The sequence below is a fragment of the Schistocerca nitens genome, chromosome 3 (genome assembly GCF_023898315.1).
Source record: "Schistocerca nitens isolate TAMUIC-IGC-003100 chromosome 3, iqSchNite1.1, whole genome shotgun sequence".
NCBI lineage: Eukaryota > Metazoa > Arthropoda > Insecta > Orthoptera > Acrididae > Schistocerca > Schistocerca nitens.
The window spans coordinates 891,430,338-891,454,012 of record NC_064616.1 but is presented as its reverse complement, the minus strand read 5'-3'; the positions used below and the strand labels follow the sequence as shown (position 1 = coordinate 891,454,012).

The 23,675-nt window shown below is 42.4% G+C and overlaps 1 protein-coding gene across 1 annotated transcript in view; it reads left to right on the top strand.

Annotated features, from left to right (window-relative positions):
• LOC126248946 (V-type proton ATPase 21 kDa proteolipid subunit c''-like) overlaps positions 1 to 23,675 on the top strand; it is a 44,835-nt gene that overhangs the window by 15,591 nt on the left and 5,569 nt on the right. Inside the window, exons 5-6 of the mRNA XM_049950470.1 lie at positions 6,506 to 6,641; positions 18,678 to 18,793. Coding sequence (XP_049806427.1) covers positions 6,506 to 6,641; positions 18,678 to 18,793 — 252 coding nt within the window. The remainder of the gene's footprint in view (positions 1 to 6,505; positions 6,642 to 18,677; positions 18,794 to 23,675) is intronic.

The window sequence follows — 23,675 nt, the reverse complement described above, 5'->3', positions numbered from 1 at the left end:
TGACCCATTCCTTTTTCTGTTCATTGACATGATTAAATTCTTGGGACTCACATTTGATAGGAAACTTAGTTGGTCTTGACATGTCCTACCTAGCAGCTCATTGTACTCACTGCCTCAGTGTTCTGTGTGTCCTATGCAGCACCTCATGGGGAGCAGATTGGACCATCCTCTTCTGTTTATACTGGTCCTTTGTCCATTCAAAACTGGACTATGAAAGTATCGTATATTCATCCGCATGTCCGTCTATCTTAAGTAGTCTCAACACAGTCCACCACTACACGATATGTTTAGCCACTGGTGCCTTCTATACTAGTCCTGTTGAGTCTTTATGCTGAGGTTGCTGACTTACCATTGTCCTACTGGCGGGACATTCTCAGTTGTTGCAGCAGCCATCTGTCTTCTGTGCCAGGTCACACATCCTATGCTCCCTTTCTTTTGAAGATCCCATTGACCGCCAGTATGGGCTGCACCTGTCTTCTGTTGCCTCCTGGAGTTCAATTTTGTTTGCTGCATAGACAGCTTTGCTGTACACTCCCTGCCATGTTCCCCATGAGTGCAAGCTCTTCACTGCTCTGGCTTCATGCCGACGTACGGGTTCATTTCAGACTCCATTCGCTTCCTAAGGACACTACTTCTGGTCTGGTGCATTGCATCAAGTTTCTCGCTCTTTGCAAGTGGCTTGCGGACAGTGCCTTCCTCTGCACCGACAGTTCAAAGACTACTATGATGTCGGGTTTTCCTTTGTACTTGGCAATGATCCTTTTCAATATTGGTTTCTTGACCAGTGCTCGATTTTTACCATGGAGCTGTATGCCTTTCATCAGGCCGTTGTCATTCTGAGCTCCCCACCAAATCGAAGCAGCGGCGAGACTTTCCATAATTAAACAGCAGCCATACTGTCAGTAGTCGACTTAGCAATCCCCTATTCTTCAGGATCCCCCTGTGGGAAGACAGTACCTGGGTAGACCTCAGAAGTTGCCAAGTCCATTAGAGATCATAGACGAGCTCTCCAATGCCATAAGTAGCATACATCAATAGAGGGCACATCATTGCCTTTAAATGGCTCCATGTCCAAGTCTTCCAATTAAAGTGACACAAACAAGAATGCTGACAACGTTATGTTTCTACCATTGGACCACATGCATGTCCTTCGCAGGTTTGGGTGAAGGTCAGGCGCCTCTATGTATACCAGTCCTCTGCATGTGCACTTGGTATTTCCTTGAATGATGCTGTTTTCACTGACCTAGTCTCCGTAGCTGAACATTTTGCTCTGCATAATGCTCTAGCATGTGCATCTGAGAACTAGCAATCTGCCTTTCATGGCTTTAAACAGTGAATTGAGCAATTGCACTTATTTTTCACTGCACACTACCTGGAGCTCTATACTGCTCCATTCAGTGAGTGAGAATTCTTCAGTGCCTTAGACCTTTGCCCTGATACAGCTCCAGGACTATACCACATCCACAACCAATGCTCAAACATGTATCAGTGGGTTGTCAGCATCATCGCCTTACCATCTTCAACCATATCTGAACTGAGGGTGAACTCCCATCTCAATGGTGAGAGAGCATCATCGTCCTGTTAGTGAAATTGGGCAAGTATCCCCTAGAGATTGACAGCTATTGCCCAGCTAGTCTCTGCCAAGGCCATTCAACTGCTGATAATTTCGTTCACCTGGAGTCTGCCATCCAGACAGGTTTTTAACTGATGTGAACACCTTATTGCTGCCTTCTTTGACCTACAAAAGGCTTACGACATCACATGACAACACTACATCCACACTACCTTATATTAGTGGGGTCTCTGTGATGTGTCGACAGAAGTGCCAACACAGTGTGGTTTGAGGAGACCGATATGCACGCTATAAGCTCACGCAGGATGGCGTGAGGTCTGAAACAGGATACGTAATGAATGCTATAAAGAAAAGTACGTACCTTCTGGAATACTTAACTTTAATCCATCATTTGTATGCATCGTTCTTGACGAGACATGCTTCATACGATAACTATCAATTGCCATGGCGCCTTGCTAGGTCGTAGCCATTGACTTAGCTGAAGGCTATTCTAACTATCTGCTCTGCAAATGAGCGAGGCTTCGTCAGTGTGCATCGCTAGCTAAGTCGTCCGTACAACTGGGGCGAGTGCTAGTCCATCTCTCGAGACCTGCCGTGTGGTGGCGTTCGGTCTGCGATCACTGACAGTGGCGACACGCGGGTCCGACATGTACTAATGGACCGCGGCTGATTTAAAGCTACCACTTAGCAAGTGTGGTGTCTGGCGGTGACACCACACTCTGGGCCCACTTCAGACTTTTGTGCAGAACTTTGTGTAGCACCATACTTTCCATGTTGGAGTTGGTGCTTCCCGCAGTATCCCCTACATCCAAGAGGATGGGGTCCGGCAGGGCTTTGTATTAAGTAAGTGTTCCTCTCTTTTTAGTGGCCATAAATGATCTAGCAACAGCTGTAGCATCTTTAGTATCACCCTTCTTCTATGCTGATGAATTTTGCTTTTACTGTTGTTCCTTTAGTATAGAGTTTGCTGAAAGCTACAGTTACATCTATGTCTACATGTACACTCCGCAATCCACCTCATGGCACGTGACAGGGGGAACCTCACACCAATACTAGTCATTTTCTTTCCTGTTCCACACGAAAATAGAACGAGGGAAAAACTACTGTGTATTTGCACCATACGAGTCTTAATTTCTCGTATCTTATCTTTGTGGTCCTAGGTTGGTGGCAGTAGAGTCATTCTGCAATCAGTTTCAAATGCCGGTTCTCTAAATTTTCTCAACAGTGTTCCTCAAAAAGAATGTCACCTTCCCTTCAGCGATTCCCATTTGAGTTCACGAAGCATCTCCATAACACTTGCGTATTTTTTGAACCTACCAGTAACAAATCTAGCAGCCTGTCTCTGAATTGCTTAGATGTCTTCCTTTAATAGAAACCTGGTACGGATACCAAGCACTCGAGCAGTACTCAAGGACAGGTTGCACTAGTGTCCTATTTGTTGTCTCCTTTACAGATGAACCACACTTCCCTAAAATTCTCCCAATAGACCTAGAGTTGACCATTCACCATTCCTATTACAATCCTCACATGCTCATTCCATTTCATATTGCTTTGCAACGTTATGCCCAGGTATTTAAATGACATGACTGTGTGAAGCAGGACTGTACTAATGAAGTATCTGAATATTCCTGGTTTGTTTTTCTTACTAATCCACATTAACTTAAATTTTTCTACATCCAGTATTAGAAAAGTCTTCAGAATTGATTAATGCCAGAATTTTTATTTTTGTATGGTATGTCAGCTGGTGCTTAAAAAAATTATTTTGAAAAACTGATGGATGTTATTTTTGAAAGGAGCTTTCAGTTTCTCACGCACTAAAATTCGTTCTTAAAAGTTTTTGAAAGCTTCACATTCAGTGCTTCATTTTTGTATCACATAATCTGTACTCTGTCCGCTATACACTTCCACAAGTTTCTGTTCTCATCTTCAGTTTCATTGAGATAATTTAAATCAGAATTATGATTCTATCGCATTATTTACAAAGATATTACAACCACTTGATGGATGAATGTTGTTATATTCTGCAAATAAATAAATTTATAAGTAAATAAATAAATATTAGAGAAGTGGAAAATAAAGATTCTGTTTGTTTTTCCCCCTCTTGAAGTCGTCTGTATGTGACTACAATACAGAAACAATGCAGCAGTCTTTTATAGTGTTTCAAATTGAGCTTTTAACATAAGTGCAATATAGGCAGTAAAAAGGTAGAAAGATCAACTTCTGTAACAACTGGCATGGAAGAAATTTGCAGAGTATCACATTATGCGTTGTTGTTCTCAGTCCAGAGACTGGTTTGATGCAACTCTGCATGCTACTCTATCATGTGCAAGCTTCTTCATCTCTGAGTAACTACTACAAACTTCATCCTTACGAATCTGTTTAGTGTGTTCATGTCTTGGTCTCCCTCTACGATCTTTACCCTCTGTGCTTCCCTCCAGTACTAAATTGATGAACCCTTGATCCCTTGATGCCTCAGAGCGTCCTACCATCTGATCCCTTCTTCTAGTCAAGTTGTGCCACAAATTCCTCTTCTTCCTAATTCTATTAAGTACCTCCTCATTAGGTATGTGATCTACCCATCTAATCTTCAGCATTCATCTCTGGCACCACATTTCAAAAGCTTCTATTCTCTTCTTGTCTACACTGTTTATCGCCCATGTTTCACTTTCATACATGGCTACACCCCATACAAGTACATTCAGAAGAGACTTCCAGACACTTAAATCTATATTTGATGTTAACAAATTTCTCTTCTTCAGAAACACTTTCCTTGCCATTGACAGTCTGCATTTTATATCCTCTGTACTTCGACCATCAGCAGTTATTTTGCTCTCCAAGTAGCAAAACTCATCTACTATTTTAAGTGTGTCATTTCCTAATCTAATTCCCTCAGCATCACCTGATTTAATTCAACTACATTCCATTATCCTCATTTTGCTTTTGTTGATCATCTAGTATTCTCCTTTCAAGACACTGTCCATTCCGTTCAACTGCTCTTCCAGGTCCTTTGCTGTCTCTGACAGAAGTACAATGTCATCGGCAAACCACAAAATTTTTATTTCTTCTCCATGGATTTTGATTCCTACTCCAAATTTTTCTTCTGTTTCCTTTACTGCTTGCTCGGTATACAGATTGAATAAAACTAGGGATAGGGTACAACCCTGTCTCACTCCCTTCTCAACCACAGCTTCCCTTTCATGCCCCTCAACTCTGCCATCTGGTTTCTGTACAAATCATAAACAGCCTTTCGCTCCCTGTATTTCACTCGTGCCCATGTGTTCCAACATTTTTACAGAATCCAAAATGATCTTCCCCGATGTTGGCTTCTACCAGTTTTTCCATTCGTCTGTAAAGAATTCGTGTTAGTATTTTGCAGCCGTGACTTATTAAACTGATAGTCTGGTAATTTTAACACCTGTTAACATATGCTTTCTTTGGGATTGGAATTATTATATTCTTCTTGAAGTCGGAGGGTATTTCGCCTGTCTCGTACATCTTGCTCACCAGATGGTAGAGTTTTGTCAGGGCTGGCTCTCCCAAGGCTATCAGTATTTCTAATGGAATGTTGTCTACTCTCAGGGCCTTGTTTTGACTTGGGTCTTTCAGTGCTTTGTAAAATTTTTCACACAGTATCGTATCTTCCATCTCTTCTTGATCTACATCGTCTTCAATTTCAATAATACTGCACTCGAGTACATTGGCCTTGTATAGGCCCGCAATATACTCCTTTCCCCTTTCTGCCTTCTCTTCTTTGCTTAGAACTGGTTTTGCATCTGAGATCGTGAAATTCACACAGGTGGTTGTCTCTTCTCCAAAGGTCTCTTTAATTTTTTTGTAGGAAGTATCTTACTCCTAGTGATATATGCCTCTACATCCTTACATCTGTCCTCTAGCCATCCCTGCTTAGCCATTTTGCACTTCCTGTCAATCTCGTATTTTAGACATTTGTATTCCTTCTTACCTGCTTTGTTCACTGCATTTTTATATTTTCTCCTTCCATCAATTAAATTCAATCTCTCTTCTGTTGCCCAAAGATTTCTACAAGCCCATGTTGTTTTACCTACTTGATCCTCTGCTGCATTCACTATTTTATCTCTCTTTCCCTAATGCTCCCTCTGAAACTATCTACGACCTCTGGTTCTTTCAGTTTATCCAATACCCATCTCCCTAAATTCCTACCTTTTGTAATTTCTACAGTTCTAGTCTATTGTTCATAACCAACAAATTGTGGCCAGAGTCTGCATCTGCCCTGGAAATGTCTTAAAATTTAAAATCTGGTTCTGAAATCTCTGCCTGAAATCTTCCAGTGTCTGCAGGTCTCTTCCACATGTACAGCCTTCTTTCAAGATTCCTAAACAAGTGTTAGCTATGATTAAGTTATGCTCTGTGCAAAATTCTACCAGGCAGCTTCCTCTTTCATTCCAGCATCGCCTTAAAAAAATAATGTACCATTATAAACACTATTGAACCTGACATCCCACTGTCTAAGCTATTCTTATTATAGTACACAGAACCATGAGGCACTACACACTTCAGAATTTTGCAAAAAAGGGAAAGGTCCAACACCACTCCCATCATATTTGTAGTGTCCAAAGAATATCAGTAGTTTCAAGGATGATTTGAAGCATCAGAAGGAACCCTTACTGTTTGCAATCAAGCACTGATTCTTGTTACTGGGAATGAATGAAAAAAGTTGTTTCGGGCCTGACACAATTATGTTGAAGATCAGAATCAATAATTCGAGTAGTGGCAGCAGTATGTATTTTCAGGAAATTCATTTCTTTTAAAATGTTTAAATCCCTTCTTGACTGGCCCTAATATATTTATTTAACTTGTATGTGAAACATTACACACACTTACTTTAACCATACAGATCATGTGCTTTTGCAGATGTATTACTATTTATAACTAATTACAAGTAATTTGTTTCAGAGTTTCAGTTGGGATGCCGTTCAAAGTAATATTGATCTGAAGAGCCAGAATTGGCTTTCTGGCTACATAATGTTTGGTGCTGGATTAAGTGTTGGTTTGGTTAACCTTTTCTGTGGAATTGCAGTTGGAATTGTGGGTAAGCACTGAACAGAACCATGTAATAAAATGTTTGACACACACACACACACACACACACACACACACACACACACACACACACACACAATTTTTTCTGGTATTTCGGTAGATATTTGCAATTTTGTTTCTTCAGTATTCAGATGAAGTCAAACAACTCCCCATTTCAAAGGAAAATGTTAGTTTGTTTCCCTTTCAAGGGATTTTTTTTAAGTGAAAGCTTTTGTGCCCTTTAAATAAAGCGTTCCCAAATTAGTCCCGTGTTGTGTTCAGTTGAATGATGTATGTTAACAGAAAATCATGAATAACCAGTACTCGAGTAGTTCTGTTCTATGGGGACAGTGTGACCTTGCACTTAAGATATGGCTAGTTGGGCATGTTAAAGATATTTTCACAGAATAGCTTGAAAATTATAACTGTACTAGGATACTGTGTATTAGTGTCTTCAGCTAATATATAATTAATGTTGTTCCTACATGTTTTCGAACGTTGTCTTCCCTTCTTCATGTAGGTCACATTCTTGGTCTTTCCTTATCTCCTGAAATAAAGTACACTTATGCAGCCCTTCTATCACCCCCTTACCTGGCTGAATGTCCTGCCATCTACATTTGAATTTCATAGTGGTCATAATAGCCTTCTGCTCCAGTCTGTTTCCTGACATATTTATTTTTCTCTCTTAGTAATTGCCAGTGTGCACCTCGCTGTTGCTCTCTGAAGAACCCTCAGTTTTTGAATGGTTTTTGAATGGAAAGATTGTTCCCCACTGTCATTAGGTCAAAACTGGTTATACACAGTGGATGTGAACTTTCCTTTGTATACGAGTCAGAAATTTCATTTGAAAACTGTTTAGTTTGTCAAAAGCGCTGCAGGCAATTTCCTACTTTGTCTTTCGCAGAGCAACAAATTGGCAGTAAAATTATTCAGACTTTCGCTGCCATCATTTGTAGAATTCATGTGGTGATTGATTCTGTCACACTTGTTGTGTCTGTAGTTGTAGAAGGTGGTATAGAAAACTAAAAAGTGAATAAATGAATAAAACATTTACACTATTTATAGAGTAAAGAATGAAATACGTATCATTGGATCATTTGATTCTCTGTTCCAGCAATGTGTCTAATTCGAGCACTTGGTAGCCATTACAATATTAGTAGTGTCATGCTGTGTCATTCTGTTTTCACTGTGAGTGTTCAGACAGCTGGGGCAGAGCTTGGTGTGCAGCATCTTAAAAAAGATATGTGGAGGGTTAAATTTACATGCAGTGAACTGAGGCAAAGACGGCAACCTCTGATGGCATCCATAGTGCCACCCATTGGAAGGTTAAAACTCCTGGAGAGAGCTTGGATTGCGGTGATGCTCTTTGTTCCTGTTTGTGCGTTTCTTCCACGGAGATGTGAGTGGCACGTGGTACATCCTGTGTGGTTGAAAAAGACACCACTGATTCTGCATTCCTTCCTCCCCAAAATTGCACTATCTTCACATAGTGGGGTATGATTGATACTGTGGGGAAGGTGTTTGCCATGGTGCAGCTGATGGAGTTGGATGTAGCAGGCAGCACTAATCAACCGGTGTCCTGACCGTCATCTTATTAACTGCCAGAAAACTGCAATGCGCATAATATTTGTATGCTACTGCTTCTGAAATAGATTTCGAATTAAGATGCCAGCCCATGTCGATGTAATAATGGAGCACTTGTAGTGATAACTTGTGTGACCTCCTGACAATCAATGGGGAAAAGCTTGCAGCAGTAGTCAGATTGATCAGTTTGAAGATAGATTTCTGATGCCTTGAATTTGGATCACTTCCCATAGGTCACTTCCCATAGGCAAGTGTGCCATTTTGTCTGCGTTTGCATGCTGCGCCATAGAGCAATATATTTCATACTGATAAATCGAAAGAACTAAAGACCAATTTTGCGGTTCTGCACTGTACAATCAGTTGAATCCTTTGTCGGATAAAAAAGAGCAGTCAAAAGCTTGTGATCTGTCATAAGAGAATTTTCTGTCTTGCAGACACTGATGAAATTTTGTGATGCCATATATGATGGCTAAGGCTTCCTTTTCCAGCTAACAGTAGTTGATTTGGGCCTTGTTCAACATCATAGACATGAAAACTATGGAGTGTTCAGTGTTTCCAATGTTGTGAGATTAAACTGCGTCTACTACGTGTGATCATGTATCAACTGCAAGCACTACCTGTTTATGTAGATTGTAGTGAAGATGACCTAAGTGGCTAAGCAGTGCATTTTTCAACCTATGAAATGATTGTTTACATTCTCCATTCTATTGGAAACTAATGTTTTTATGCCTGAGGTGATGAAGAGGAGTTGCAGTTTGTGCTGGGTTTTAAATGAATTTAATGTGGTTTGTTTTCCACAAACTGCCTGCAGTTCCTGTACATGTTTAGGTGAGAGTGTTCTTAGAATAGCCTTTAAATTCTTAGTTGAGGGATAGTGACATGAGCGTCATTGAAATGACCCAAATATTCAGTTTTATTATTGAAAAATGATTTTTTTTTCTTCAGTCAAATCAGTTAAAACTTGAAAAAGTGTTTAAATTTTGGAGATGCTGTTTGGCGTGTGGACAAGCACAAAGATGTCATTCAAATAATTAGGAACCAATGGAACTTTGGATGTCACGTGTTGGAGAAAGTGTTGAAACAATGTGAGGGCAGATGTGCATCCGAAGGGAAGCTGTTAGTTTGATACAAGTAGATACACACATTGACCACCACAAATCTTTTATGTTCAATCACCCAAGGGGAGCTGAGAGCAAGCTTTGGCTAAATAAATTTTGGAAAAGGATTGTCCACCTGTATGCAGTTTGAAGTTCCATGATGCAGCGAAGCAAGAAAGAATCAACAATTGTCTTGAGTGCTAACTATGGCCTTAAAGTCTGCATGAAGTCTGACTTCCCTGTCCGATTTTCTTGTGTTAAATAGAGATACCCAGTCATGGTGAATTGGGTTTCCAAACACTGATTTGTTCCAGTCTGTAGAGTTCAGAAGCAACTTCATTGTGAATAGGATGAGCTACTGGATGTACACTGTAAAACTTTTGGTTTCTTGAGTATAATGTATGCTTCAAAATTCGTTTGAAGCCCCAGTGAACCATTGAGCAAATGTCCTTATTTTTCACACAGTTTTTGAATGCTGGCATGGGAAAACTAATTATCGATAGTATGCATATTGTCGTGAATTTCTGAACGAAGCAAATCAAATGCATTGATGGCAAAAAATATTGGGACTGGAACTTGATAAATTTGTACTATTTTTGTTTCTAGGAGTTCATAGTATGTCATTTTAGTCATACAATTAATTTTTGAGTTTGTTTCCACTCTTATTCTGTTAAGATCTTGCATTCTTTGTTGAAATTATCTGCTGAACTGACACAAATTTCAGTGTTGTGTGCAAAATGAAGGTGGTTCAGATATTTTCCTTTAAAACTTAAGTCTTCTTTGTTTTCACTGTTTAAGCATCTAAAAACTACCTGTAGGACTGTAAAGAAAAGCTTCCTTGATGTGGGGCATCTTGCCTGTAAAATATGTACATCAGATACCAGCTTGATCTTCTGCTCGATTACAACTAATGTTTTTTCAGTATAATTGGTGATATTTTTGTAAATATATTTTAAATTACAGTAAGAGACTGGTACACATAGTTTGATTTCTTCTTTCTTGTGAGGTAAATAAGATTTCAGTTTTGGGAATTGTCTTCTTTCAAAAAAATTCTGTAAGTTGTTTTAAAAATTCCATTTGTATTACGTTCCCTTAAGCTTTCATAAATTCTATTGAAACACCATCTCCAGATGTGTGCCCTATATGCCCTCTTAGCTGATGAAATGTGGTGTCTGCCCATTATAAGATTCTATTTTGTTTTCTTCATACTTCCCTTGTTATCAGTTGTTGCTTTCACCATATGTTCATTGTACTCTTGAAGACATTTTTGAATAGTTTTTTTTTTTTTTTTAACTAAACATACTGTGTCATGCTTGTATTATTGGTTGCTTGGGATTTTTGCTTCTTCATTAATAACTGCCCTGACATCTTTAGTTCTGTAATACCTTGCTTAATTTCATGTGACTCATCTCCCCATTCCTAAATAATCATCATCTTATGCATTGCCAACTTCTACTTTGATTCTATGTGATTTCTATCTCCGTGTATCTTCTTTCTCTTTCTACAACCTCCACCCCTCCCCATTTTCCACCCTGTTTCTTAAGTATGTGTTAGAAAGTATATCAGCACTGACACATCCTGTATAATCACTTTATTATTTAATAAAATGTTACACTGCTAAGGGGAATGGTAGGACTGGGTTGAACTGTGAGTGTTTCTTGCTCCTTGCTAAAGTAATTTTTATTTTATTCAAACAAGTTCTGAATATTTATTTTGTCATAAAAATAGAACAATTTAGAAATTTAAAAGATAATTACTTTTTCAGACCAAAACTGTCACAATATGGGCAAACAAATCAACTGTGTAGCTACTCAACAAGAATTTACTCAACACCAAAATGCTCATGTAACAGTATGAAATTCCACTGCAGTGAACACACATGAAGCATGAGTGCTGCTTCATAACAAACAATTGATTTAAAGTACATACATATTAAATTACACTCAAAACCATTACTCAAGGAGCAAATTCTACTTCAAATCTTTAATAGAATTTTTATCATAAAAAAAAATCCAAGTAAGCGTCACCTGCAACGTGACAGTTAAATAAGGAGCAGGTTGATTGCATTGAACAAAATCAAGTGACATCAAATTCAGTGGCCAAAAGAATACACATCTGAAAAAAGGTAATCAAGAATTGACAGAGATGAAGCACAGCTTGGAAGAAAAGTACTGGTTTAATAATGTGTGCTTATTGAGCTGAATTCAGTCGGTACACACCACAGCCCACACCATGTAATAACATCTGCAGACCTCCAACACGAGAGAACAGCCCTGTCCAATAACATACTCACACATTCAATTCTGCTGTCTTCAGGTTCTGCTTTGGTAACAGCCAGCCAGATAGCCCTGAAGAAGTATACTTCTCACAGTCTTGCCATATCGCAAGTATCTGCCAACACTTTCTTCCTTATCGTCCACCATGGCATGCAGTTAAATCTAGTGGCCGCTTCCACTGCTGAGCTCTGGCCCTGACAGATAATCGCTCACCATATAAAACCAGACACCCCGTACTGCTAGCTGTTCTGTGAAGGTTCACTCGGAGGCAGCTGTGTCAAGACTCATATGGCACAGTGCCGCCACCGAGCTGTTCGATCATGTATACCATGCAATGCCCCAGGTTTTAACATGTGGCAGCTGTGTGATGTCTTGTGATGGCACAAATGTGGTTAATTCCATTTGGTTCTTTTCATGTCCATTTTATATTTTTGTCTGGAAGTACGAAACAAACATTTAGCTATTCTTCTTTGCAGATTATATCAAAGCAATGCCTTTGTCATTTGTTGTTATATCTCAAGCCTCCTACCAAAGAATTATTGTTTAGTTATCCCATTTTTGCATTAAAACCATCAATTATCATCTTCTAGTGGAGTTTTCTGTCAATCAGTTACTGTAACACTTCATAGAAGTCCTCTATCTCATCATCAGAATGTGGGGACCCTGCTGCGGGTCCGGGGGTTAGAATAGGCCCGAGGTATTCCTGCCTGTCACGTGAGGCAACTAAAAGGAGCTTCACACGTTTCGGTCTTTGATGCACCTGATATCCAGCACCATAGCCAGTCCATTGTGGTGGGGCCGCCATGTACCCTGTTGGTTGTAGCCCCCTTACCACACAGGCATTGCTCTGCTGATGGCTGCGCCATTAACTCCCCACATATGCCAAGGGGTAGATGCCCATCCCCCTGGGGCATCAGGACTCCCGGCAATGGCCATCCTGCCAAGTGACCTTTGCTGCGGCTGGGTGGCGCCCGTGGGGAGGGCCCCTTGTTCGGAGTGGGTGGCATGAGGGCGGATGACACGTGATGAAGCGTAGTCCATCATCTCTTGCTGGTGGTGAAACACCAGCAGTTTGTAAGTGATCACGAGCTCAATTCAACGCACAGAAGTATGACCCCAAATCGTTCCCGTCCCTGGCCTCACCATTGGAGGAACATCAGGCTAAGGATGGCAGTGGATCTTACTTGCCCTGGTACCTTGTATCTTCGAGAGCTGATGGGGAATCTTTCATGACGATGAAGCCTCAGAATTTTGTTGAGCATTTACAGGAAAAGTTCAGGGAGGTGGAGGGCTTGTCCAAAATGAGATCTGGGTCAGTCTTCATCAAAATAGCATCCTCTGCCCAGTCACGGGAGTTACTCACTTGTGACAAGCTGGAGGATGTTTCTGTAACAGTCACGCCCCATAAGAGCTTAAATATGGTCCAGGGTATCATATTTCACAGAGACCTTCTTTTGCAGTCCAACTATGAGCTGCGCACTAATTTAGAGCGGCAAGGTGTACATTTCGTCCGGCGTGTCCACCGGGGTCCAAAGGATAATCAGGTTGCCACCCGTGGCTTCATCTTGGCCTTTGAGGGAGATACATTGCCCAAGAAGGTCAAGGTGATGGTTTACTGCTGTGATGTAAAGCCCTGTATCCATCCCCTGATGCAGTGCTTAAAGTGCTGGAAGTTCGGCCATATGTCTTCCCGCTGTACTTCCAGCATCACATGCTGAGATTGCAGACGCACATCACATCCTGAGATTGTGGACGCACATCACATCCCAATACTCTATGTGCCCCGCCTCCCGTCTGTGTCAACTGCGGAGAGCATCATTTGCCTTGCTCGCCTGACTGCAGGATTCTCCAGAGAGAAAGGAAAATCATGGAATACAAGACCCTGGGCCGACTGACCTACACTGCGGCTAAGAGAAAATTTGAACACCTGCAACCTGTGCATATGACATCATCTTAAGCCGCCGCTACAACAGTTCTGGCACCATCAGCTCCGCCAACTCGGGTCACCTCTCTGGAGCCGGAAGACTACACCTGCCCCTTGATGTTAAGGGGTGTGGGGGGGGGGGGGAAGGCATTTCCCTGCTTGTTGCTCCTGCACCAACTACCTCGGGAGCAACCCCCCCCCCCCCCCCCCCTCCCTCCCCCAACCATCGGGGACGTCTGTTCCACTTCTAAGCCGGAGAAGCATAAGTCTTCTTCGGCTTCTCTCGCTAGGAAGGGGTCCCTTGGGTCACTCCCTTCCCAGGTTTCTTCTGGTGAGAAAGAAGACACCCGCCAGTGGCTGAAGAGCCTGAAAGCAGCTGGTTGTAGGGCTTCATGTTCATCCTCAGTCCTGGAGACTGAGCCAGTGAAGTCCTCCTAGCCAGGGAAACCCAAGGAGCAGCGAGAGAAATCCAAAAAGAAAACCCCAAAGACCAAGGAAATTGCAGTGGCACCCACACCACCACTACCTACAAGCTCTGCGGCTGAGGATGGGGTGGGGATTCTGGCATCCGCTTAGGACCCGGATCTTGCTGGACCCTCATACACAATGGATATAGACTGCTCGGGCAAAAAGTCATTGGCAGCAGGTGACCCTGAGGTGTAACATGCCTCATTGAATGTTCCATGCCTTTCCAGTCTCACTATGTCATCCTCCAGTGGAATTGTGGCAATTTTTCCATCGCCTGGCTGAGTTACGGCAACTGATAAGCTTTACGCCTCCTATCTGCATTGCCCTCCAGGAAACCTGATTCCCAGCAATGCGGACCCCTGCCCTCTGCGGCTATAAGGGGTATTACAGGAACGGTACCGACTATAATGGAGTGTCGGGTGGAGTTTGCGTTTATGTCCTAAACTTGGTCTGTAGCGAACATGTGCCCCTTCAAACCTCTCTTGAAGCTGTGGCTGTCAGAATAAGGATGACACAGGAAATAACTGTCAGCAACGTGTATCTTCCTCCAGATGGTGCAGTACCCCTGAATGTATTAGCTGCACTGATTGATCAACTCCCTAAACCTTTCCTGCTTCTGGGGTATTTTAATGCCCATAACCCCTTGGGGGGCGGTAGCATGCTTACTGGCCGAGGCAGAGATGTCGAAACTTTACTGTCTCAGTTCGACCTCTGCCTCTTAAATATTGGGGCTGCCACACATTTCAGTGTAGCTCACGGTAGTAACTCGGCCATTGATTTATCAATTTGCAGCCCAGGACTTCTCCCATCTATCCACTGGAGAGCACATGATGACCTGTGTGGTAGTGACCACTTCCCCATCTTCCTGTCACTGCAGCAGCGTCAGGCACAAGGACGGCTTTGAACAAGGCGGACTGGGGAACTTTCACCTCTGCTGTCACCACTAAATCTCCACCACATGGTAACATCGATGTGATGGTTGAGCAGGAGACTAGCACAATTGTTTCTGCAGCAGAAAACGTGATCCCTCACTCTTTAGGGTGCCCGAGGCGTAAGGCAGTCCCTTGGTGGTCGCCGGAAGCTGCTGAAGCAATTAAGGAGTGTTGGCGAGCCCTGCAGTGGCATAAGTGGCACCCCTTCCTGGAGCACCTGATAGCCTTTAAACGTACCCGTTTTCGCTACCTTATCAAACAACAGAAGAAAGAGTGTTGGGAGAGATAGGTCTCCACCATTGCGTGCCACACGTCACCTTCCCAAGTCTGGGCAAAGATGAAACGTCTTTTCGGGTACCAGGCCTCAACAGCTGTCCCCGGTGTTACCATAAATGGCAAGCTATGTACCTATGAAAACATGATTGCCGAGCACTTTGCTCGAGCCTCTGGGTTGGAGAATTACTCCCCAGCCTTTTGCACACTCAAACGGCGGCTGGAAGGGAACGTCCTTTCATTCACTACACACTGCAGTGAATACTATAATGCCCCATTTATAGAGCGGGAGCTCCTCAGTGTCCTTGCACATTGCCCCAACACAGCTCCTGGGCCTGATCGCATCCACAGCCAGATTATTAAACATCTGTCATCTGACTGCAAGCGACATCATCTTGACATCTTCAACCAGATCTGGTGCAATGGCATCTTTCCATCACAATGGTGGGAGAGCACAATCGTTCCGGTGCTCAAACCCAGTAAAAACCCAGTTGATGTGGATAGCTAACAGCCCATCAGGCTCACCAACATTCTTTGTAAGCTGCTGGAACGTATGGTATGTCAGCGGTAGGATTGGGTCCTGGAGTCACGTGGCTTGCTGGGCCCATGACAGGGCAGCTTCTGCCAGGGTCGCTCTACCACTGATAATCTTGAGTCCATTGAGTCTGCCATCCAAACAGCCTTTTCCAGATGGCAACACTTGATTGCTGTCTTTTTTGACTTGCGTAAAGCATACGACATGACTTGGCGACATCATATCCTTGCCACATTGTATGAGTGGGATCTCCGGGGACCACTCCCGGTTTTTATCCAAAACTTCCCGTCGCTCTGTACTTTCCATGTCCAAGTTGGTGACTCCCATAGTTCCATCCATATCCAGGAGAATGGAGTCCCACAGGGCTCTGTATTGAGTGTCTCTGTTTTTAGTGGCCATTAATGGTCTAGCAGCAGCTGTTGGGCTCAGTCTCACTTTCTCTGTATGCAGACGACTTCTGCATTTTGTACTGCGGCTCCAGTACTGTAGTTACTGAGCAGTGCCTCCAGGGAGCCATCCACAAGGCGCAGTCATGGGCTCTAGCCCACGGCTTCCAGTTTTCAGCCGCAAAGTCATGTGTCATGCACTTCTGTCTGCATCGTACTGTTCGTCCGAAACCGCACTTTACCTTAATGACGATCCACTCACAGTAGTGGAGACATATCAATTCCTAGGACTGGTTTTTGATGCTCGATTGACTTGGCTCCCTCATCTTCATCAGCTTAAGCAGAAGTGCTGGCAGCACCTCAATGCCCTCCATTGCCTGAGCAACACCAATTGGGGTGCAGATCGCTGTACGCTGCTGCAGCTCTACAGAGCCCTTGTCCAATCCCAAATTGACTATGGGAGTGTGGTTTATGGTTTGGCAGCGCCTTCAGCATTGCATTTACTCTACCCTGTGCACCACTGTGGGGTTCAATTAGTGACAGGAGCTTTCAGGACGAGTCCGGTAACCAGCGTACGGGTGGAGGCTGGTTTCCCTCCACTGCAGATCAGACGTGCGCAACTGCTTGTCAGTTACGCAGCACACATTCATAGTTCCCCTTAACATCTGAATTACTCTCTCCTTTTCCTGCCCGCGGCAGTCCATCTCCCGCATCGGCGGCCCAGATCAGGGCTAACGATTGCGGTTCACGTGCAGTCCCTACTCTCCGAACTGGAGTCCTTTCCCATACCATTTCTACTTGTGGTCCGTTCATGTACGCCTCCATGGTGTATGCCTCAACCACAGCTTCGACTGGACCTTTTGCATGGCCCTGAGGACTCCGTTAACCCCGCAGCTCTCCACTGTCACTTCCTCTCGATTCTTGACATGTTCCGGGGCTCTGAAGAGGCTTACACTGACAGCTCAAGGGCTAATGGTCACGTAGGCTTTGCATATGTTCATGGAGGACATTGAGCAACACTCCTTGCCAGTTGGCTGCAGTGTTTTCACTGCAGAGCTGGCGGCCATATCTCGTGCACTTGAGTACATCCGGTCATGCCCTGTTTACTGACTCATTGAGCACCCTACAAGCTATCAATCAGTGTGCTACACTCGCCCCCCTCTGGTAGCGTCCATTCAGGAGCATCTATGCCGTGTAACAGTCCCGCCATTCCGTGGTGTTTATGTGGACCCCAGGACACATTGGAATCCCCGGCAACGAACTTGCCGACAGGCTGGCTAAACAGGCGATGCAGAAACCGTTTCTGGAGATAGGCATCCCCGAAGCTGACCTGCGTTCTGTCTTACACCACAGGGTTTTCTGGCTTTGGGAGACGGAATGGCATAACAGCATGCACAACAAACTGCGTGTCATTAAGGAGACTATGAATGTATGGAAGTCTTCCATGCAGGCCTCTCGCAGGGAATCAGTTGTCCTCTGCCGGCTCCGCATTGGCCAATTGTGGCTAATGCACGGTTACCTACTCTGTCGTAAGGACCCACCTCAGTGTCACTGTGGCTCCCAAATGACAGTCGTCCACCTCTTGCTGGACTGCCCACTTCTAGCCGCTCTGCGGCAGACTTTTAACTTTCCCAGCACCCTGCCTTTGGTGTTGGGTGACAATGCCTCCTCAACTGCTTTAGTTTTACATTTTATCCGTAAGAGTGAGTTTTATACATGTATGTAGGCTTTAGCGCATGTCCTTTGTCCCTCTGTGTCGTCGACCCTAGTGCTTTTAGGGTGGTGGTTTTAATGTGTTGCAGAGTGGCTGGCTTTCCATTTTTATTCTCGTGGTTGGCTAGCCACTGTAATCTGCTTTCATGTTTTACTCTCTTCTGTTTCTACCATCTCTCCATTGTTTTCTTGTCCTCTTTTGTTTCTTTTAGTGTTCGTTGCCTTCCCCTTCGTTCTTGTGGTTTTTCCTTTCTTTCTGTTTTGTGTTATATGTTTCATCCATTTTATTCTCACACTTGTGGCATTGTTTTATTAGGAAGAAGGAACCGATGACCTCGTAGTTTGGTCCCTTCTCCCGCCTTTAAACCAACCAACCAACAGAATGTGGGGACATTGACGAATAGATGTGAATGATTTCGTTTGAGTTTCTTATTTATTGTAAAAATAGGTCTTACTATTCTGTCTGTGATACACCAATATCTTTAATATTGTGAAAAATTGTGACCTGTTTAGCACATAAGGTGGCATATTCAGATTAAGTTTCTCACTGATAACACCTGAATGTAGGCAGGTTTCTCTGAGAGCACTACTATAAAGTTTGCTTGTCAGATAAAGCTGCATGAAGTTTTGGTTGCATTGTATACGTGAACTTCAGAACTGTCATGAAAAGAACTAAAACACTATAAAACAGTGTGTGTAAAATTCTGATTAATGGTGCAAAACATTTCAGATAATTCAAAATTTTGTTCATAGCTTCATTTTGACGATGATTTTCCCATTTTAAGATCACAAAGTCAAACCTTTTCAGCATATTGCATTTGTTGTTTACTTGCTATATGAGTGTCAAATATTTTACAGGATCTGGTGCGGCCCTAGCGGATGCTGCAAACTCGGCATTATTTGTCAAGATCTTGATCGTAGAAATTTTTGGAAGTGCTATTGGACTTTTTGGACTCATTGTTGGAATTTATATGGTGAGTCAATTTGAAATTTGCTTTCTAAAAGCTGTATTAATCAACTGAGATTTGTTAACTGTCAAATGTTTTGCTGTTAGCACCATTCACCAACATTTGCAGTCAAGTACTAATGTTGTTCATCTGGGACAGACATTGTGCATATATTTTATACCAGTAATTGTGCATGTTTGTTCTTTATAAGTTTTGGTAACTTTGTAATATACAAGGGACAGTCAAATGAAAATAAGACATGGGAAAAAGTAAGTAAACCATTTTTCACGTCTACAGTAATTGCCATAACCATTACTACACTTATCCTACAGTGAGAAAAGATGCTCAATACCTTCGTGGAAAGATGTTAGTGGTTGCATCAGAAATGTGGAGATTGCATGGGGAGAGATTGGGATTGTATGGAGAATGTGTCAGCAAAACTTCTGTTGTTTACTCGGACACACACACACACACACACACACACACACACACACACACACAGGTCACTCTTTGCAGAAACTGAAGCATGCCATTACATCCAAATGCCCAGGAATGTTGACGGGTAGTGGCATTCTGTTGCAGGATAATGGGTGCCCACATGTTGCCAAAGTTGTTTAAACTGTGCTGCAAAAGTTCTGCTGGGGAACCCGTACACATCCTCCATACAGTCCTGATCTCTTCCCATGCATTTTCTGTGTTTTTTGGAGTCCTGGAGCAAGACATTTGTGGCAGTCGATTTGCTTTGGGTGAATAGGTGCATGTCTGGGTACAATTATAATTCTGACATCCTCGTTTATGCCTTGTTTCAAGCTGACAGCCTGTATTGAAATGTTTCACCATTCTGGCAAAGTACTTGTATCTGCTGTGAAATACCGTATCTAAACAAGACGTCAGTCGCGCAAGAAATCGTGCATGGGTGGTGAGGAGTGAAGGAAATGTAATAATAGCAACAATTTAGCAGGCCACACACAGCTGTTATTACTGCTATCCATTGAGTGGTGCCACACCACTTCTCTCAAAGGGAAAAGCCAGTAAAGTCATGGCGATTGTCTACCAGGACTTTCAAGGGCTTATTCTGATGTCCTTCCTCATGGTGCAACGATCAACTCTGAACTGTTCAATAAGTAAAACAACAAATTTTTTCTGAAAGCATGTTGGTTCTGTTCACGATTCCAATCACCACGTTATTCCGCGTTCTTTAGACTACGAAACTTTATTTTCAGCATAATCTCTGTTCAATCTGACAACCTTACGCCACCTGACGGGGAGGGCCTGTGTTGCCTGCATGGTACCACTCTACTGGTTGATGTTGGAACCCACGTCTTGGTGCATCAATAAAGTGTTGTCCAGTGGAGCAGGAAGGCATTTGAGTGTGATCTGTTGGCCATCTTGAATGGATGTCGACATGTTCCAATATTGCAGGAGTCACAACTGCATGCAGTCGGTTGGCACGTGGGACATTGGACAGGTTTATGCAACCTTCTTGTGATGAGATGCCTCGCCCAATGCCTCACTGTGCTTTTGTTCACTGCCATATCTCCATAGACACTCTGTAAGTGTATATGAATATCTGATATGCTCTGGTTTTCTGCAAAAAGAAACTCAAATGACAGCTCTCTGCTTAGAACGCACTTCCTTTACAGATGCTGTTTTGAAGGCTACATATAGTGCTGCCATCTATCAGAACTTCATGAAACTATAGGGGCTGAAGCAAGAATATTCTGCAATGTCTCGCAAAAAATTCCATTTTTTAAACCAAAATTGGCTGAGAAAAAAGTGTTGCTTTACTTGCTGAATGCCCCCCCCCCCCCCCCCCCCCAGAACCTGGTGTGGTGAAAGTTCATCAGAGACAAGGGTACCATCAGGAGTATCCTGTGGAAGTGTGAAAAGACTGCTGTTATTTTTTATGTACATGTATGATCTGGTGGACAGGGTGGGCAGCAATGTGTGGCATCTAGCTCTAAATGTAGAAAAAGTGAATGTGAATGAGTAGGAAAAACAAATATATAATGTTTGGATACAACATTTAGTAGTGTCCTGCTTGACACAGTCAAGTCATTTGAATATCTGGGCGTAACATTGCAAAGAGACATGAAATAGAATGAGTATGTGAGGCTAGTGGTAGGGAGGGCAATTGGTAGACTTCAGTTTTGTGTGGTTCATCTGTAAATATAGAATGCTTGTCACCTGTTCTTGAGTACTGTTAGTTTTTGAGAGCCATACGAGGTTGAACTAAAGGAACACATTGAAGCAATACAGATGCAGTCTGCTAGATAGGGTACCAATAGATTTGAACAACATGCCAGTATTACAGAGATGCTTCAGGAACTCAAATGGAAATCCTTGGAGAGAAGGCGATATTCTTTCTGAGGAACATTATTGAGAAAATTTAGAGAACTGGCATTTGAAGCTGACTCCAGACTGAAACTACTGTTGGCAACATATGTTTTGTGTAAGGACCATGAATATGAGATTATATGGAGGCATATAGACAGTCATCTCTCTCTTGCTCTATTTGCAAGTGGAACAGGAAAGGAACCGACTAGTAGTAGTACAGGATACTCTCCCCCATGCACACCATATGGTGACTTTTGGAGTCAGTATGTAGATGTAGGGCCCAAACAATATCTGAAGAAATATGCCATGTCATAATCTTCATATTCTTTTAAAATCCCTGTTGTTTTTAAAGTCCTGACAGGATCTCAAACAGTGAATGTCACATCTTAATGTGCAGTTTTCATTTTACTTGCTGCACAAAAATCTATATTCCTGACTGTCTTGTCTGTTGTCACAAATGCTAGTCATGAATACTGCCACACACACTCATGAAAGTCATTGATAGTTTTCACTTTTTTATTGTGTAGTGAGTTAATAATTGTTAACCTCTTCTAAAAATAATTATGTTCTGTGCTTTAACAGCCCATATTGACAGTTTTCTTATTTCATTAAAATAGTCCTGAACTGGCATGATAAAGGCTGCAGTTCTTAGTAAGGTGCCAGTTTGGTAAAGTAGAGACTGGTTGGTTTATGTAAGATGATTTGTAGGTTTGCAATTAAGTGTCAGTAACTTACAAGGGAACCTCCCCATCGCACCCCCCTCAGATTTAATTAGAAGTTGGCACAGTGGATAGGCCTTGAAAAACTGAACACAGATCAATCGAAAAAACAGGAAGAAGTTGTGTGGAACTATGAAAAAAATAAGCAAAATATACAAACTGAGTAGTCCATGCGCAACATATGCAACATAAAGGATAATGTGAGCTTAGGAGTGCCGTGGTCCCGTGGTTAGCGTGAGCAGCTGCAGAACGAGAGGTCCTTGGTTCAAGCCTTCCCTCGAGTGAAATTTGTACTTTCTTTATTTTCGCAAAGTTATGATCTGTCCGTTCGGTCATTGACGTCTCTGTTCACTGTAATAAGTTTAGTGTCTGTATTTTGCGACCGCACCGCAAAACCGTGCGATTAGTAGACGAAAGGACGTGCCTCGACAATGGGAACCGAAAACATTTGATTGCAAGGTCATAGGTCAACCGATTCCTCCACAGGGAAACACGTCTGATATATTCTATATGACACTGGTGACGACATGTCCGTCACGTGAAAGGAATATGCTGTCGACCCACCTAACTTGTACACTTGGTGAATGGGTAAAAAGATTCTTCTACCTTGCCCGATTTAGGTTTTCTTGTGGATGTGATTATCACTCCCAAAAAAGTGATCGCATCGGACGGATAGACGGACAGATAATAATTGTCTGAAAACAAAAAATTAAAATTTTCAGTCGAGGGAAGACTTGAACCAAAGACCTCCGGTTTCGCAGCTGCTCACGCTAACCACGGGACCACGGCGCTCCTGAGCTCCCACTGTCCTTGATGTTGCCTATCTTGCACATGGACTACTCAGTTTGTATATTTTGCTTCCTGTTTTCTCGATTGATCTGTGTTCAGTTTTTCAAGGCCTATCCACTGTGCCAACTTATAACTAAATCTGAGGGGGGTGCGATGGGGAGGTTCCCTTGTTAGTACATATGTACTGTAGAATTTTCAGTTAATGACAGGTGTGTCCACTGATTATCAGAGTATATGTTGTGGGAGCCTATTATAAAGTTCAGTATGAATAAAAGTTGCTTTGCTGATACAAATGCTTATCTGTTGAGTATATAACACACAATTGATCCCTGCCAACTTTATTCTTGCATTAGACACAAGCTGTGTGTGGATCAACATTGTCCCGTTAAAAAGTGGCACAAAAATATTCTTTAGTTTAGTTATGTCATGTTCCATATATCATTTTTACGATTATTTTATTGATATAATGTGGAATAAGTCAGATTACAAGAGAGAACACACGAATTACCAGTTCTGAAACATAAACTCATCCATGCAATAGGGGTTGTACAAAAGAAATGATTTTAAGCTAGATTTAAAACTTGGTCTGCTGCCTGAGACACACTTTGTTGTTGGGCAAATGATTCAAGATTTTTGTTGCTGAATAATGTACTCCTTTTTGAGCAACTAAAGGTCATTTTTCCCTCTCTAGTGTTGTACGCATGAACATAACTGTTCTTTGCGAATTGAGATGGATTATTTATAACGAATTTAGTTAGTGAATATATGTTCTCTGATGGTGCAGTTAAAATACCTAACTCCTTGAATAGGTGCCTACAGGATGTCCTTGGGTGAACACCACTAATTATTCTCTCTGCTCTCTTTTGTGCAATCAATACTTTGTGTCTAAGTGGTGAGTTAGCCCAGAAAACTATTCCATAAGACATTATTGTGCGGAAATATGCAAAGTACGTTAGGAGGTTGATCTGTTTATTACCAAGGCTAGCGATTATACAAAGAGCGAAAGAAGCTGAACTTAATTGTTTGAGAAGCTCTGTAATATGCTTCTTCAGTTAAAGTTGTCA